The 12,853-nt window shown below is 31.2% G+C and overlaps 1 protein-coding gene across 1 annotated transcript in view; it reads left to right on the top strand.

Moving 5' to 3' along the window:
• LOC107444001 (protein toll) overlaps positions 1-11,446 on the top strand; it is a 53,651-nt gene extending 42,205 nt beyond the window's left edge. Inside the window, exons 10-13 of the mRNA XM_043043737.2 lie at positions 1,474-1,621; positions 3,635-3,820; positions 6,595-6,724; positions 9,694-11,446. Of these exons, the coding sequence (XP_042899671.1) occupies positions 1,474-1,621; positions 3,635-3,820; positions 6,595-6,724; positions 9,694-9,973 (744 nt within the window). The 3' untranslated portion in view covers positions 9,974-11,446. The remainder of the gene's footprint in view (positions 1-1,473; positions 1,622-3,634; positions 3,821-6,594; positions 6,725-9,693) is intronic.
• The last annotated feature ends 1,407 nt before the right edge of the window (positions 11,447-12,853 follow it).

Genomic DNA, 12,853 nt, shown 5'->3' with positions numbered 1-12,853 from the left:
TAAATTGGGAACCGGCGAAGAAGCAATTCAATATAAAAATTGCATCCGTAAAAACAATTGGTAGTTATAGATTTTTATTATTCTGGGAAAAAAAACCAAAAAAATTAAATTTATTTGTTACCAGTTTTTACTGTTGTCCGTCTCGATATACATGGTCTTTCAGCCCTGTACTGTAGTCGGTAAGCTGCACATTTTTGCAAAGACTGTTGCTTAAAGTATTTCAATCAAAATAGCTGAGAATAATTTCAAGAAAATATCAAAATTTTAGATGATTGACATTTCTGTGTAAGAAAAAATGACGAAAACTAATAGTTTTGGTAAGTAGCTTATATTTTATTTTGATAGCTTTACTTCATTTCTGAATAACTGCTAGTTTTTACCTAGAAAAATGTCGAGCAAAGGTCGGAACAATCAAAACAGTCAAGTTCTTTGAAGAAATAATATTAATCATGAGAATGATAATTCTTATATGTTCTTATAATTATAATAATTATAGAAATAATAATAATTAGAAGAAATATGTTTGCTGAAAATGTACAATGGAACCGCTCTATATATGTAAAAAATGCGTTGAGCAATGAATTAAAACTTCTTATTCTTTGTGTTTGTAATACATAAAAATTGCCAACATACAATTTTGTTTAATTAAAATAAAGTTTTTTAATTTATTTACTTCCTAAGATCCATATTTCATACATTCCATCAAGAAACATGAAGTCCGGTCATTTGACCGGCTATGGTTGAAATAGGTATACATAAAGTAATGGTATGTTTAGTGTTTAGCATATTTCGGAATATTCCGGTTTGTCCTAAAAATGTAATCAAAAAATTTTCTTCAAATCCCCGTCGCATGTCTTTGTTTACAAATTGATTATAATTATTATGTAATATTAATTGAAAAATAATTAATATGTAATATTTTTTAATTACTAGTTTAACTTTTGCAAACAACAGAATAAACAATATTTGTTTCAATGTTTTCCCCCTACTTTGCATGTCTGAAACCGTCCTTGCTTCTTACCATATCCCCCCCCCCCGAAAAAAAATCCTGGCTACGGCCTTGCTGAAAGTAATTATCTTACCAGAACGAAAGAATTGCTTGATATTTCAGAGAAAAGTGTAAGATTGTATGAAGTTCAACAACGACTTTCAGAAAAGTGAATCACGAAACACAATTCATCCATCAAACTGTCCACCCTTGACCACCTAGACCGATAATCACCCCTTTTAACCACAAATTGAAGCAGAAGGGGGAAAGCATACCTTTTGTCCGACCCTCGACACTTTTGGTAGCATCTTTCTAAAATGTGTCTGCTGCTTGAAGTAAGAAACTAAGAGAGAGGGGAAACGCCAGGAGGGTTAATAGCGATTTCCACCTCTTTTATGTGAAATGCCATCAAGTTGTAGTTGCCATCAATCGTGATGTTATAAATCATTCCTTTTCTCAAAAGTTTGTAAATTTATCTATTTCAGATATTGGATGGGAACCAAACATTGTGCGGTAAATCTGACGAGTCGGGAAACAATGCATTGGAAGGAAAAGCTATATGGACACTGGATGACAGGGATCTATGTCCTACATTTATAGGATTGTATTTTTCTATTGGATTTGGTTTGATTGGTAAGTTCTTATTGGTAACTACTAAACGAACCCCGCAGGGACATAATTAGGGATAAGATCTGTATGATCCCTTTATACACTATCTACCAATAAGTATTTGGACACCTATGCAATTGACTATATCAGTTGTCCTGAGATACGTCACGCCCGCCGCCGGTAAATATCATGTAGGGAACAACACAGGCATTAGTCCCTTGCAAGATGCCTATTGCACTATTTTGGATGACAATGTGCTTCCTACATTGCGGTAGTTTTTTGTGGTGGACCCCTGCTACTTCTAGGACGACAATGACAGCTGTCATGTTGCAAGGGTCACCAAGGCTTGGTATGGTGCCAATGGGGTTAATCAAATGGACTGGCCTGCTCAGAGACCAGACCTGAACTCTATCTAGAACCTCTGGGACGAGTTGGATCGCCGAATTAAGGGGTGTACTACCCGTCCAAAATCAGTGAAGGAACTTACATGTCTTCTCCAAGTCGAGTGGAAGAAAATACCGCTAGCCGTCACACAAGGACATGTAGAAAGTATGCCCCGGATGGTTCGAGCTGTAACTGCTTCTCGTGGAGGCTCTACCAGCTATTGATTATGAATAAAGTTTTTCTTTTCAATCACGCGTGTCCAAATACTTATTGGTAGATAGTGTATTTCGCTCAGTGTAGAAACTCCTTGATATTACTAATGAGGGGAAAAAAGTTTTAGGCAAGCATCGAATCCTAGTGAAATTTTTTATCCTAATAAGAAAGTTTAAATTCTGGGAAGTTCATGTTTTAAAACTATTGGATTTCGGCCTACTTCCCTAAATTGTTAATATGGAATATACATATCATCAAACTTAAAATATTTTCATGTGTAAAATGCTCATAAAACAATAATGTTGCATATTTGTTAATATTTGTATAGTTTCGTAAATACTCTTTGTTTATGTGGCTAAATAACTCAGACGGACCTTATATAAGCAGTTTAATTATAAAATTTCCTAGAAAACTGTGTAATTCTATTGTAAATAAGATGGAAATCGTGCCTAATGCATTTCCTATGGAATGCTCAATTTGGAGCCATTTTTGCCGACTTGATGACTTGGCGATACTTGATGGGCATTTTGGTGACAAAATGATAAAGGACGATAGTTATATATAAATTGTAATAAATAAATTTTCAAACGTTAGCGTAATTCTAACGTAATTTAGAGAGAAAATAACGCCTTATGTATTTCAATAGCAATGCTTAGCTGTGGGTCATTTTTGTCAACTTTGCTATACTTGGCGGCCATTTTTACGAGAAAATGATATTTATGGAAACTTCGAGTTTCAAAAAAATAGGACCAATATTTGCGGAGTTATACGAGAACCGTCTGGAATCACGTCTTAATTTATTATAAATAGGAGTGTGCTTCGGTGCTAAGCCTATATAAATAGGAGTGTGCTTTGGTGCTACCCCATAAAATAAAAATAAAAATTATTTTTAAAGTTTTTTTAAAGGAAAAATATTAGATTGAAAATATACTATCAAGTGAAAAACGCACCTGTGAAGTTCCTATGAAAACGAAATTGAGCTTAAATTAAAGAGCCTTGTTGAAAGCCTTGTATAGGGTAAAAATTAACTGCCACTTCTGCCCCTGCGGTAAAATATGTCCCATTAAAGTTTCAGTTCTTTTACTTTTGAACTAATAAAAACTTTCCAGCTCTTGTAGAATTGTAGCTGAATAGTAAGGTTTTCCGCTTTCTAAAAGAGTGGCCGGGGAGGTGGTTCAAATCACAGTTATAAAAAGTTAGATTTTAATTTAAACATTTAACAGATTAATTTTAACAGTTATACTTGAACTTTATCTCTCGATTTCTGTTATAAAAAGGTGGGTAGCTAGAATGTTTTATTAAATTCATAGATGATTATTATTTAGTTTGATTTTTGGAAAAAATTAAATTTTTTTGAAAAAAAAAGATATCGAACTTTTTTTATTTTTCAGTGAAAATGTTTGGATTATGTGTGATTTCCAAATGTTTTTCTTTCAACAGCTTTTTCCTTGGTCATCACCGTTTTGAAGATTGTCCACACAAGGTATGAAAAGGATATTAAGGTGTGGCTATACTCACATGGTATCAAGTGGGTTAAAGAAAAAGATATCGACAAGGATAAAAAGTATGATGCTTTTATATCATACAGCGATAAGGATTTCGATGCAGTACAGAACCTCATTCGCAGTAAGAACTTTTCATAATTACTTTAGTTCCCGGTATGTCGAACTTTTATAAACTTAATTATTCGTTTTCATCAAAATCGTCTTGCAAAATTGTTCTTAAAAATTAATGCTTTTTTAACATCGATGAAATATAATGATTAACATTTACTCAATTATTCTTTTTAATCAAAATCGTCTTGCAAAATTGTTGTTAAAAATTCATGCTTTTTTTAACATCGATGAAATATGATGATTAACATTTACTCAATTATTCTTTTCAATCAAAATCGTCTTGCAAAATCGTTCTTAAAAATTAATGCTTTTTTAACAACAATGAAATATGATGATTAACATTTACACAATTATTCGTTTTCATCAAAATCGTCTTGCAAAATTGTTCTTAAAAATTAATGCTTTTTTAACATCGATGAAATATAATGATTAACATTTACTCAATTATTCTTTTTCATCAAAATCGTCTTGCAAAATTGTTGTTAAAAATTCATGCTTTTTTTAAAATTGTTGTTAAAAATTCATGCTTTTTTTAACATCGATGAAATATGATGATTAACATTTACTCAATTATTCTTTTCAATCAAAATCGCGCTGCAAAATTGCTCTTAAAAATTAATGCTTTTTTAACATCGATGAAACATGATGATTAACATTTACTCAATTATTCTTTCTTATCAAAATCGTCTTGCAAAATTGTTCTTAAAAATAATGCTTTTTTAACATCAATGAAATAGTATGATTAACATTTTAAACATCATGTTTTGAGATAGAAACTTAGGAACGCTATTATAGATTTTAGAGTAAAGCATGAGAATTTTTTTAAATTTTACTATTTGGCTATCAAGGAATGCAAAGCCATGTGTCCCTTTTCTACAAAACATTAAGCTGCTTTATAAAAAGCAATTAAAGAGTTTCAAAAAGGATAAAAGCCTGTGATTATTTAAGAGCCAAAATATATCAAAAAGAAGCAAAATTTTCTTTGTAAAACTAACAGAGAGTAATTGACAATGTATTCTTGTTTTCATGATTGTATGTATTCTTTCTTCTTCCTTTTCGATTTAATTTTGAATATTTAAAGTATCTATAGTACACAAAAATAATATCAATTAACCATATATTTAGTGGAATAAATAGGATTTATGTGGAGTCTGTAGGGCATATATCAATAATGTTAAAATTGACTTTTTTTGATGTACCTTTTCTAAGAAACTATGCATGATAGCTCTTTGAAATTTTTTTTTTTGGGGGGGGATAATGGAGATTATATTAGTTATAAGCTGTGAGTGTTTTTGATTGAGAATTACGAAACTTTTTAAAAAATTAAAAGTTCTCAGTTCATATTGTTCAAAACGTTTTTTGCCAAAGATATATATTAAAAGTTATCACAGTGTGAACATGTACAAGTAAATAATCTGAGAAAAAAAACTGAAGCAATATCTTGTTTAGATAATAAGAAAAGCTAAATCTAAAAAGGTCATCTTAGCATTATTGGTAATACGTCTTACTGATTCACCTTAAAAACTATGATAGCCCTACTTTTTACTTTTATCAAGCGATTTATGCTATTACATGATAAATAAATTATTTTTTTTTATTAAAATGTTATTTATCTTGCTAAGAAGAAAATCAATCTGTTTCCGATTCTCAATCTAATTTCTGATTGCATTGTACCCTTTTATTAGGTTTTACTATTTTACATTTAATATTTGAATATACACTGAAGAGCCATTACATTATGACCACCCTCCATCCATAACAATGGGCTCGCCCAGGTTTTCATGGTTTCTCGCCCAGGAACAATGTTTTCATGAGGCACATTAAGACCCATAATCCTCATAGAACAATCCTTGACGTCTGTAAGCTACTTGAACATAGTTGCAGACCAGGTTCACCCATTCATGGCTACAGTTTTTCCTGCGGGGGATGGTGTTTACCAACAGGATAATGCACCATGTCAGAAGGGTCGAATCGTCATGGATTGGTTCGAGGAACATTCCAGTGACTTTCAAGTCATGTCTTGGCCCCCAAATTCACCTGACCTTAATCCAATAGAGCATTTGTGATCCTACTTGGAAAACCAAATTCGTGCTGCCACGCTACCCCCTCGCAATGTGAAGGAAATGCAGGACCAGTTGGTGAGCGCTTGGTACCAGATACCTCAGACTACCTATCAGCACTTTGTGGAATCAATGTCACTGCGGGTGCTAGCAGTTTTGAGGGCAAAAGGTGGTCCTACATGTTATTAGCAGGATGGTCATAATGTAACGGCTCTTCGGTGTATATATATGAAATTTTTTAAGCTTCCTTTTTTCACATAATAAAATAAATTTTATGGCACTTTTACCTACGAAACTCATCTTCGAAATCAGATAAATTGTAACTTAAGCACATAAAGTTGTGGTCCCGTAATCAAAATTATTTAGGAGTTAGTTTTATTCAATATACAGAGGAGATGCATTAAATTAAATAAGAAATAAAAATAAAAATTTATAAAACTTGGCAATAATGTTTCTTTTTTTTAATTCTTATGTACTCTATATATAAATGTTGCTTATCAGTTAATTAAATTGCTATTAAAATGAAAGATTATTAATGATTTGCTAATGGGTATTTTACATTAATAATAAAATTAGCTCTTGCATACCTTGTGAAGAAAAAACCCATTCCAAATTTAAAATAGTTCAATAATTTTTAAGCATAATTAATTAAATAAATTAGGTTAAAATATTTTAACTTCAAAAATTTTAGTAGTAAATAGACAAATAACACTTCTTTTTACAGCAATAGAAGCCAAGCAACCAATGAGCAGACTTCATTTTCACTTTAGAGACTTCTTGGGCGGAGCTCCGATTGAACAAAACATAATACATGCTGTTCAAAATTCGAAAAGAACAATAGTTGTGCTCTCAAAGTAATGTTTCATTTTCCTATTACTATTTTTTTTAAATGTCAATCGTAAATTATAAGATATCCAAATTTAGAAAATTAAAGGCCAAGCGGGACAGTCGTTTAAAGCTGCAGCGCATAGGTCTTTTACATCCATTGTAGACAAAAGAATTATTAATGAATTTAGAGTTCAGTTGACAGAATACTATCGTTAACAGGGTTTTTTGAAGCACTTTTCACCAAGGAAAATAAAAAAAAGCTTCAGTTTAAGTGCCTTAGTTTTGAAGCAAAGCTAGAATTCAAAACTATATATGCCATATTACCGCGAAGAATTATCAGGGCCTTAGAGCGGACAATTAACTTAAATATTTTAAAAGTTATTAAACTTTTCTTGAAAACCACTCAATTAGGCGAAATTTTTACACCAAGATGAAAACTATCAAACGATACCTTATTCTATTTTTTTGCAATCTTTTATAAGCCCATGTAATACAGCATTGGAGTAAGTTTTTACATATTAAGGAATTAGAACACAAGCACTTTTTATTTTTTCAAAACTGTGGGTTTTCTCCATAGTGACGTTTTACGCCATTTTCAAAATAATCCCATGGGCACTGGCTAAAGATAGCCTGAACTTGACCAAACAGTCATAAGTAATTGTTACAAACGCAACAATAGTTCCAAAAACAGCATATTATTCGCAAAATAGTATCATTTCAAGAGGCAACAGAACCTACGAAAGACAACCTTAAAAAATGCTCCTTTTTTTATTATCTAATAATTGATTTAATGATTGGATCTTCACTTTCAGGGACTCAATCTTAATGGCTCGAGAGGTTACCTCAAATATGTTAATTAATTAGTACAAAAGATATTTTAAGTTACAGTAAACATATTATTTCTTTTTATTTTGATTTTCTTGTCGGAGATAAGAGTTTCGATATTATCTAACTCCTTTATTTTTCTACATTTTATAGTGTTAGTTATTGCCTCTTAAGCCACTGAAATCTTTCGTACATAAAAAACACCTTTTTTTAGTCAGAATTTTCTATGATTTAAGAAAAAAAAACAAAAAAGTTACAAACCATGCGATGGATTAGAATTTTTCATAGTAAATTCCGTTTTCTTAATTTTTTATAGTTTTAAGGTTATCAAGGATTTCTTAATAGTGTATATCTTTAGATACCATCACTTAAGTCAAAAATTCCATTAAAAAATATTTTATTTTATTTCATAACCGTCGTTGAACATCCGATCCAATTTTGAGTTTACGATTACCAATTTTCAACTCCGTTGCCTTGTTATTTTGAACCCAATCCAGAAGGCAAGGGAACTCTTGTATAGTATTGGACAAGTATACAAGAGACTCTAACCCATGATTCGTCTACCACCAAGGATATTTTACGTTAACACTGTTGTCAGTGCGCATCAAACAGCCTTCGCTGGGATTCGAATGTGGGTCATCTCATTGGGAGGCGAATGCTCCTTCCCCTGAACATGGGTGAAAGCCCTTATATAGCAAGACGGAAAAGAGAAAAACCTGGTACGTAAAACATTTCATTACGGCATTTTTTTCGAAAAAAATGAAATATCTGTAACTATCAAGATTTCTTTTACAATTCTGGCAAATATATAAAACTGCTTCTTTTCCAAGATAAAGTAGATATTGCTGAAAAATTTAAAAAAAGAATAAGTAAACTCCTCCCCAAAACTAGCTATAACTGAAATGGTTTTACTACCAGCCTTTCCTCTTTTCCGTCTCACTTTCACCCCTGCCCCTGAACCACCACGGCTTCTTATAAAAAATTTTACTTTACAACCGTCGTTGTACAGTCGACGTAATTGCTTGGGTTTACGACTATCAATGTTGAACTCCATAGCCTTGTAATATTGAACCCAATCCTGAGGACAAGAGAACTCTTGCATCAAGTATTGGGAGAAATTTTGCCTTCGTGAAGAACTTTTTGGTGGAACTTACCCGCATTTGTGTTACAGGGCGAGGAAAGCCACCAAAACCCTCACCTAACAGCAAGGGGACTCTAACCTATAATCCATTAACCATTGAGGATATTTTACTTCAGCATTGGGAATACGGAATTCGTATCGGTCAGCTATCGCTAGGATTCGTACCCGGTTCACTTCAATGGAAGGCGAACGCTTTATTCCCTAAGCCAGCACGACTCTTAAAAAAACATTGCACCATATGAGAGATTTTACTTTCGTTTTTATCAGAGTGTATGAGGCATTGATATCCGTCAACAAGGGTTCTACGCAAATCTGGTATGTGTGTGACTAATCCCCTCACTGTCTAGCGGCAGCTAGACATTATCAGTGAGTCCAGACACTCTCAAAAAATCCAGGGCAAGCAAAGGATCCGTCGCGAAAGTCTCCTTAGAAATGTGAAGACAAGCCAGAATGTGCTCCGGGGACGCATTCTCCACTCTGCACGTAGCACAAGCCGGTAAAACCCTGTTGCCATTGTAAAAGGAGCCCACTCCTCAGGTGGCCGCTGGCAAATCTCGACAACGCCGTCTGGTCTGCTCTATTGCAAGAAAGGCCAATGGAGCCCCCCTGGACATCACGACAATACCAATCATGAGATGGAGGAGACTTTAAGTCATTGTTTTTCCTGATAGCTCGTCAAAAGTCCGTGAGGCAACTGAATACAATGGCCCAATCGAGCCCTGCTTTGCCAAGTCGTCAACGACCTCATTTCCGTAAATCCCCACATGCGAGGGAATCCATTGGAGGTGCACTTCGTGAACCACAGCAATCTGTCTAAGTAATTTCAAAATAGAATTGGGTATTATAATTATAATCATTCTTCAGATAAGAATCTATTTTAAATAATTAAATGTTACTTGTGGGATTAATTTCTCATATAGAGCGTAAATATCATATTTATTTATTATTCAAGAAACATCAGCTTTAATTAATCATCTAATTGTTTTTCTTCTTCTGTTATTAGATTTAAAAGAAATTTTATATTTGCAGGAATTACCAAGAAAGTGAATGGTGCATATTTGAGTTTCAGCGCGCCCGTAGCCAAACTCTAAAGGATAAGGTAAACCGTATACTGATCATCAGAATGGGAGAATTACCAGATAATTTGGATGATAATATCAAAGCACATTTGAAGAGTACGACTTATCTCATTTGGGGAGAAAAATTCTTCTGGGAGAAACTTTTTTACGCGCTGCCAACATCTGGTCAGAAAAATGATAAGATTAGCAGCAGTGACTTCAATTCTAAATCATGCCTGGTGGGCATTTAAAGTATTTGATTAGTCTAAAAACTTAGAAGAAACTGAAAACTTAGAAACTTCATTAATAGTATTATAAAATCATGCTTAGCATAAAGTAGTTTGCTATGACATATTTTGAGAACTTTCTGTCAATTTAAATTTTTACGATGTACGATTTTTTAAGTTGTGTTGTCTCGTTGGATCTTTCTTTTGAAGATTGGGATTCATAATCAGCAAACTTAGGGATTTGTGCTGATTGTTTGTTAAATTGCTGATTGGTTTCGAAAAATAGATAAGGAACATAAAACACAAAATTTATTATTTGTCGAACTTCGTTTAAATGTCTATATTCAGTTTAATATGGCTCTTAAAATGCCTTAGTCCAAATTTTTAAAGTCATTCAAAAAAAATTTTTTTTAACAAGCATAATTTCTTTCTTTTTCATATTTGTTTAAATAAAACCTTTAGGTATTAATGTAATATCCGAAATCAGTGTGTTCGAGGCTTCAAACTCTTATTTTTTGCAAACTCGGATATTTATTAAATTCATAAAAAAAAATAAATAATAATAATAAATATAAAAAAAACATTTAGTAATATCATGTCATGTGCAAATTATGTGCAATCTAAATATCATGTGTATAATTTCTTGGATAAGTCTAAAATCAAAATTACACATAATCTATTAAAAATATTTGAATCCTACTGTTCTTTTAGATATAATGTTTCCCTGAATTTTGATTTTTTTTCATACATAAGTAACTTCGTAACTTCTTGATATATCATACTTTTGCTGGAAAAATTATCGGTACTATCAAAACTGTAAAGTTATAATTGATTGTCTTGTGAAAGTAAGATCATATATCTATCATTGTAATTATCATATACATCTTTTTTAATACCATATACATTTTTTGTAGTATCATATACATCTTTTGTAATATCATGTACATAATATCTTGTAAAAATATGTATTTCTATAAGGTTGGTTGTGTTCTTGTATTGTGTTCCTAGATTTAGTTTATTAAATATTTGCATAATTTAAAACTGAAAGCTGTCATTGTTTTAACAGAAATATACCATTTTTTTTTCATTTTTTCTAGTATGTATTTTTTTTTATTTATTTTTTTAGAAATAACCTTTACTACTGCAGAATTTCCGTAGTTTCAAAAATAATTTCCCTTGTGGTACCGAAGGTATTTTATAAATATTTTAATAAATTAAAATAAAAATAATTTTCTCCACATCTACATGTGAATGTACTATCAAAACTATAAAGCTATAATTGATTGTCTTGTGAAAGTCAGTTAAGATCATTTATCTATCATTGTAATTCTAATATACATCTTTTTTAATACCATATACATCTTTTGTAGTATCAAATACATCTTTTGTAATATCATGTATATAATGTCTTGTAAAAATATGTATTTTTATAAGGTTGGTTGTGTTCTTGTATTGTGTTACTAGATTTAGTTTATTAAACATTTGAATAATTTGAAACTGAAAGCTGTCATTATTTTAACAGAAATATACCATATTTTTCTAAATTTTTTCTAGTATGTATTTTTTTAATTAATTTTTTTAGAAATTTTACTTTTCTTCTATTATTTTATAGACTTCTTTATCCATAACCTATGTTACTACAGAATTTACGTAGTTTGAAAAAAAATTCCCCTTGTATTAGCGAAGGTATTTTATAAATATTTTAATAAATTAAAATAAAAATAATTTTCTCCTCATCTACATGTGAATGATTTAAACAGATATATAAAGGGCAAAATGAAGTAGAAAAATTTCTATCTCTTAAGTTTTGACAAAAGGTTTGTAAAAATTCTGTTTGCATTAGAAAATCCTGCTTTAATTTATTACTGTTGGGAAGAAATATTTTTCACAACGCATAACTAAAGGAAACAAAAGAGCTAGTTTGCACAAAAATAAATAAATAAATAAAAATTAATGATATTAAAAAAATTTATGTAGTTAAAAGTTTTTGATTTTGTTAGAATTTTAAGGATTTTTTTGTGTGTGAAATTGTGTGTTTTGTTATTTTTGAAAAATAAATAAATAAATAAAAATAATATTAATTTTCGGGTAAAATTCAAGATCAATTGGATTGTTTCTAAAAACTTGAAAAATCAGAAAGAAAACGCTATGATTGTCAACGAGTAGGGTTGCTAACTGAGAAAATAATATAACAATGTTTTTAAAATTATCAATGTTTACAGACAGCAACTACGCGGGGCAAGCTGAAGATAAAATAAATCAAACCTGTGCAAATATTTCTGATGAAATGATCTACAGCGAAAAATTTGGTTTAATAGTTTTCCCAGTCAGCAGTGCCATCTGTTGAAGAACATTGTGACTTATTTTGAAAATGGAATAAAGAAATGGGAAATGGATTGGGAAACCCAACATTTCCATCTCCTTTCGTTTTTCTTTATAACCGTTTCCTAGCATTGCTTATTGAGCTATGCAAAGATAGCCCCCGAAAATGAGGAAAATCAAAAATTCAAACTGCATTCGTTTGACCACAAAAGACCGTTTTTTATCGCTCTTATTTTGGGCATATTCCTAAAAATAAAATTCGGGGGCAATTTTCGAATTGTTACACCAAATAAATAAAATAAAAAAATTGTATTGTATTCCTTTAACCACAAATGAACACCTTTTAGTTTTGCTGACAAGTCTTATTTCAGCCTTTCTTTCAGCAACATCAATTTAATACATCTTAATTATAGCTGTCATCCAAACGTAGTAATGGTCAAAAACTTTTTCTTACAGCATAAAAATGTTAAAAATAAATTCCAAAATGACTATGTACTTTAAATGGAATAATTACAGTCCTCCGAAGCGTATAAATCTAAAATATATATATATATATATATATATATATGTGTGTATATATAT

Source organism: Parasteatoda tepidariorum, chromosome 2 (genome assembly GCF_043381705.1).
Source record: "Parasteatoda tepidariorum isolate YZ-2023 chromosome 2, CAS_Ptep_4.0, whole genome shotgun sequence".
Taxonomy (NCBI): Eukaryota; Metazoa; Arthropoda; class Arachnida; order Araneae; family Theridiidae; genus Parasteatoda; species Parasteatoda tepidariorum.
This window is presented reverse-complemented; position numbering and strand designations above follow the sequence as displayed.